The sequence below is a fragment of the Eimeria maxima genome, genomic scaffold (genome assembly GCF_000499605.1).
Source record: "Eimeria maxima Weybridge genomic scaffold, Emw_scaff372, whole genome shotgun sequence".
Classification (NCBI taxonomy): domain Eukaryota; phylum Apicomplexa; class Conoidasida; order Eucoccidiorida; family Eimeriidae; genus Eimeria; species Eimeria maxima.
In genome coordinates this window covers 2,501-7,500 of record NW_013566459.1, presented here as the reverse complement: position 1 = coordinate 7,500, position 5,000 = coordinate 2,501, and the positions used below count along the sequence as shown (strand labels likewise).

Below are 5,000 nucleotides of genomic sequence, written 5' to 3'. Positions count from 1 at the left end.
TACCACAAGCAGCAGCAGCAACAGCAGCAGCAGCAGTAGCAGTAACAGCAGCAGCAACAACGGCTACAGCACCCGCAGCAGCGGCAGCAGCATCAGCGGCAGCAGCAGCAGCAGCACTGGTGATGATATAGCTGATGTTCTGCTGCGGGCTGCATGGAGGTTTGCTGCTGTTCTTAGTTCAAAGGAGGGCGCAGCAGCAGTAGAGTCTGCTGCTGCTGCTGCTGCTACAGCAGCATCTGCTGCTGTACAGGCAGCAGCATCAGCTGCTGGCCCTGCTGCTGCTGCTGTCCTATCTGCGCTGCAGCAGGAGGGTGCTGCTGCTGCAGCAAAAGCAGCAGAAGCACTTGCTAATGCAGCAGCAGCAGCAAACCAACCTACCCAATGGGTTCATATGGACCTTGCCGATGCAGCAGCAGCAGCAGCAGCAAAAGAAGCAGCAAGAGCTGCTTCTGCTGCTGCTGCTGCAGCAGTCCCCACCGAATACAATGGCGCTGCTGTAGTGCAGCGCCACTACCCTTATGTGCCTCCATCAATAGCAGCAACAGCAGCAGCAGCAGCAGCAAGATCTCCATGGACGGCGGTAGAAGACCCGTCATTATCAGCATCACCAGCACCACCAGCAGCAACACCAGCAACAACAGCAACAACAGAAGCATCACCAGCAGCAGCACCAGCAGCAGCAACAGCAGCAGCAACAGCAGCAGCAACAGAGCCCTTGAAGGTATCTTCCCTACCTACAAGCCGTGTGTCTCGCGTGCTGCACTTTGGCGGTTTGCTGCTGCGCTTAGGAGCAAGGAGAGCTAGGTTATCCTTGCAGCAGGCGCTGCCATTCAGAAGCAGCAGCAGCAGCAGCAGCGACAGCAGCAGCAGCAGCAACAGCAGCAGCGACAGTGCAGCGGCAACCGCAATACCCACTGCTGCTGCCGATGTTACTGCGGCTGAACGTCATCTGCACCAGCTGTCTCCGGACGCGGCAGCAGCTGCCCACCTCTTGAAGCCCCTGCAACAGCAGCAGCAGCAACTGCAGCAGCAGCAGCAGCAGCAGCAGCAGCAGCCGCTTATTTCTATTGATTCGGTCACTGCCCAAATCCTCACAGATAAAATTTGCCGCATGCGTGGCGCTGCTCTGAAGTGTTTGCAGATGCTGAGGTGAGTAGTACTGTTGCTGCTGCTGCTGTTGCTGTTGCTATTGCTGCTCCTGCTGCAGTTGCTGCAGCTGCTGCTGCTGCTGGTGGGTGTGTTGCAGCATGGCGGACAATTTGCTGCCACGGCCCCTCATCGATGCACTCGAGAGAACTCGAGACAACGCCGATGCCATGCCTCCTTGGGAGACTGAAAAGGTGAGCTGGTGCAGCAGCAGCAGCAGCAGCAGCAGCAGTAACAGCAGCAGCAGCAGCAGTAGGGGTAGTAGTAGTAACACCAGAAGCAGCAGGAGCAGCAGCAGCAGGAGTAGCAGTAACAGCAGCAGAATTGGTGGCAGCAAACCATAGTGGGATTGTCAATACGATATGCTTTCTGCATTGAGTGCTTGTTGCTGCTGTTGCTGCTGCTGCTGCTGCTGCTGCTGCTGCTGTTGCTGCTGCTGTTGTTGCTGCTGCTGCTGCAGGTGCTGAGGAGGGAGTTGGGGAAGGATTGGAGGAAGCATTTCCGCGAGTTCAATATGCAGCCATTTGCTGCTGCTAGCATTGGCCAAGTATGTTGCTGCTGCTGCTGCTGTTGCTGCTGCTGCTGTTGCTGCTGTTGCTGTTGCTGCTATTGCTGTTGCTGCTGCTGCTGTTGCTGCTGTTTCTGCGTTGAACTCCCGCTGCTGCTACTACCATAACTACTACTACTAGCGCAACAACAAAACGACTACTACCAATAGTACTATTACAATTACTGCTGCTGTTGCTGCTGCTGCTGCTGCTGTTGCTGCTGCTGCAGGTGCATCGGGCTGTGCTGACCAATGGGGAGGAAGTTGCAGTAAAGTTGCAGTATCCTGGTTAGTTATTTTTGTCTCTTTTCTTTTTTATTATTATTTATATTTATTTGTCTCCTTTTATTTATATTTATTTGTCTCCTTTTATTTATATTTATTTGTCTCCTTTTATTTATATTTATTTGTCTCTTTTTTTTTTTCCTATGTGTGTTGTCTTCATCCCTATTCATCTTGATCTACTACTGTTACTGCTGCTCCTGCTGCTTCTGCTGCTAATGCTGCTGCTGCTGCTGCTGCTGCTGCTGCTGCTGCTGCTGCTGCTGCTGCTGTTGTGTCTCAGGTGTTGCTGCATCAATAGAGTCCGATATAAATAATTTATTATTATTATTACGTGTCTTTGCTGTTATTAATTCTTATTTATATATAAATTGTCTCCTTATAGAGATAAAAAAAGAATTAATTAATGAATGTAATTATATACATGAATTAAATAAACATTTCTTCTTTTTTTGTCTCCTTTCTCCTTTTTTCTCCCCTTTTTTGTCTCCTTTTATTTATTTATCTGTACCTAAACCTTATCCTCATCTTACTACTCAACATATACTTACTACACAATATATTCACGGAGTAAGTTCCTCCTCCTGCTGCTGCTGCTGCTGCTGCTGTTGCTGCTGTTGCTGGTGGTGGTGGTGTTGCTGCTGCTAATGCTGCTGTTGCTGGTTATAGCGGTGGTTGTGGTGGTGGTGGTGCTGCTGCTGCTTGTTGTGATGCTGATGTTGCTGTCTTGGCTGCTGCTGCTGTTGCTGCTGCTGCTGCTGCTGCTGCTGTAAGCTTATTTTCTACTTAAGAGTGGGTGGGGAGGGTATATATGCTGCTGCTGCTGCTGCCGCTGCCGCTGCTGCTGCTGCTGCTGCTGCTGCTGCTGCAGCTGAAGAGCGTCTTTTTGAGTGTCTGTCTGGTGCTGCAGGTCCCTCTGGCGGAGGCGGCGCGAACTGCTTCGCAAGTAAGACGAGACAGCAGCAGCAACCGCAGTAGCAACAGCAGCAGCAGCAGCAGCAACAGCAGCAGCAGCAGCAGCAGCACAATGGGGGGATGCTGTCTTTTGTATTTTTTTTTTTGCTGCAGGAGGACAGAAACTTGATGGGAGAACAGCTGCTGCGGTTAGTCCTCAGAGAAATCTTCGTATACCGAATCATGAATACTGTAAGGCTAGGGTTTAGGGTTTAGGGTTTAGGGTTTAGGGTTTAGGGTTTAGGGTTTGGCAGTCTAGCAGCTCAGAAGTAGGACTTTATATTGGGTCTTCATTCTTGGGGTTGTAAACCGAGCACTACCACCGCCGCCAGTCTAGGGTTTAGGTTTTAGGGTTTAGGGTTTAGGGTTTGTGGATTAGGGTTTAGGGTTTAGGGTTTAGGGTTTTGCAGGATGCGAATCCATCGAATTTTCTTTGGGACGAAAAATCGCGACGTCTTTGGCTGTTGGATTTTGGGGCTGGTAATTCAATTCAACAAGCCCTCCCTAGTTGCCTATACACCCCAATATAAGGAGTGCATGCATGCATGCATGCAGTTTTGTATGCATGCATGCATGCATGCACATTTGGGGCTTTGTTGTGTTTAGGGCGATCGTTTTCCGTCGAATTTGTTGATAAGTATAAACGTCTTCTGCAAGCTGTTGTTGCAGAGGTGAGAACTGCAGCAACAGCAGCAGCAGCAACAACAGCAGCAGCAACAACAGTAGCAGCAACAGCAGCAGCAGCAACAGCAGCAGCTTAGTCCATGCATGCAATCCCTGCATCCCCTTTAAATCGGCTTTTGCATGCATGCAATACTGCAGCATGCATGCAGGCACCCAGACCCTAAACCCTAAACCCTAAACCCTATTTAATATATGTGTATTTATGCATGCAGGATCGTGAATTAGTGTATAGTTTAGGTGTATCATTAGGGTTTATTGGACCTGCAGATACACCTGAATTTATTAATGCACAATGTGCTGTCTTTGACCTCATTGGATCACCATTTAAACTACCCGTTAGTCTCCTGCTGCTGCTGCTGCTGCTGCTGCTGTTGCTGCTGTTGTTGCTGCTGATCCCTGCGCTTCCTGCTGCTGCTGTTGCTGCAGTGTTGAGGGCATTAGGGTGTATGCACAAAGATTTATTTTGTTGCTGCTTGCATGCAATTGTTGCTGTGCATGCAGAGGGGAGAGAGCGCATCGTATGCGTTGGACTTTGGATCTTTCCCTCTGCTGCAGCAGCTGCAGCAGCAAATGCAGCAAGTAGTCAGCAGCAGGAAGCAGCCTCCTCCCCCTGAGGTGTATTCCCTCCATCGTAAACTTGTTGGTTGCTTCCTATTAAATCAAATGCTTAAGGCTAAAGTTAACGCACACCAAGTAAGCTCCTGCTGCTGCTGTTGCTGCTGTTGCTTGCTGCTGCTGCTGCTGCTGCTGCTGTTGCTGCTGCTGCTGTACAAATTGAGGTGTACGTACACCCCGTTATTTGGTGTATTTGCAGATCTTTAGAGAGATTTGCTGCGAAGTTGAACAAAAAAATTTCAATTTCTCCGATGCCGTCAAAGCAGCAGAAGCAGCAGCAGCAGCAGCAGCAGCAGCAGCAGCAGCGCAGCAGAAGCATTAGATGCGCTGGTAGCAGCAGCAGCTGCAGCAGCAGCAACAGCTCAGCGTCGCTGCTGCAGCAGCAGCGGCAGCGTAGCTACATCAGCTGCAGTAGCGCAACTGCAGTAGTGCTGCAGCAGCAGCAGCAGCAGCAGCAACAGCAGCAGCGCTGCAGCAGCAGCACCGCCAGCAGCAGACAACAATCCGTGTGTCTGTTTATACTGTTGGCAATGTTTTTGTTTGTTTATTTCTTCTTTGTTTATAAACACTAATTATTAATTTTATTCTTCCTCTCTTCTTCTTAGGGTTTAGGGTTTAGGGCTTAGTAATTCGTAAACCCCAAACCCTAATTATATACTCAACACCCACCAAACCCTAAACCCTAAACACTAACCCTGTAGCCTATATACTAACACTAAACCCTAAACCCTACTCCGTACTAAATAAATCCTAAATACACCCTAATGAATAA

At 49.5% G+C, this 5,000-nt stretch overlaps 1 protein-coding gene across 1 annotated transcript in view; it reads left to right on the top strand.

Annotated features, from left to right (window-relative positions):
- EMWEY_00030440 (ABC1 domain-containing protein, putative) overlaps positions 1-4,550 on the top strand; it is a gene marked incomplete at both ends in the record, with an annotated part of 7,241 nt that extends 2,691 nt beyond the window's left edge. The window contains 9 exons of the mRNA XM_013481632.1: positions 1-1,149; positions 1,247-1,340; positions 1,607-1,693; positions 2,886-2,921; positions 3,184-3,198; positions 3,340-3,409; positions 3,536-3,600; positions 4,115-4,306; positions 4,428-4,550. The exon at positions 1-1,149 is cut by the window's left edge and continues 259 nt beyond it. Of these exons, the coding sequence (XP_013337086.1) occupies positions 1-1,149; positions 1,247-1,340; positions 1,607-1,693; positions 2,886-2,921; positions 3,184-3,198; positions 3,340-3,409; positions 3,536-3,600; positions 4,115-4,306; positions 4,428-4,550 (1,831 nt within the window). The remainder of the gene's footprint in view (positions 1,150-1,246; positions 1,341-1,606; positions 1,694-2,885; positions 2,922-3,183; positions 3,199-3,339; positions 3,410-3,535; positions 3,601-4,114; positions 4,307-4,427) is intronic.
- Positions 4,551-5,000: the final 450 nt, after the last annotated feature.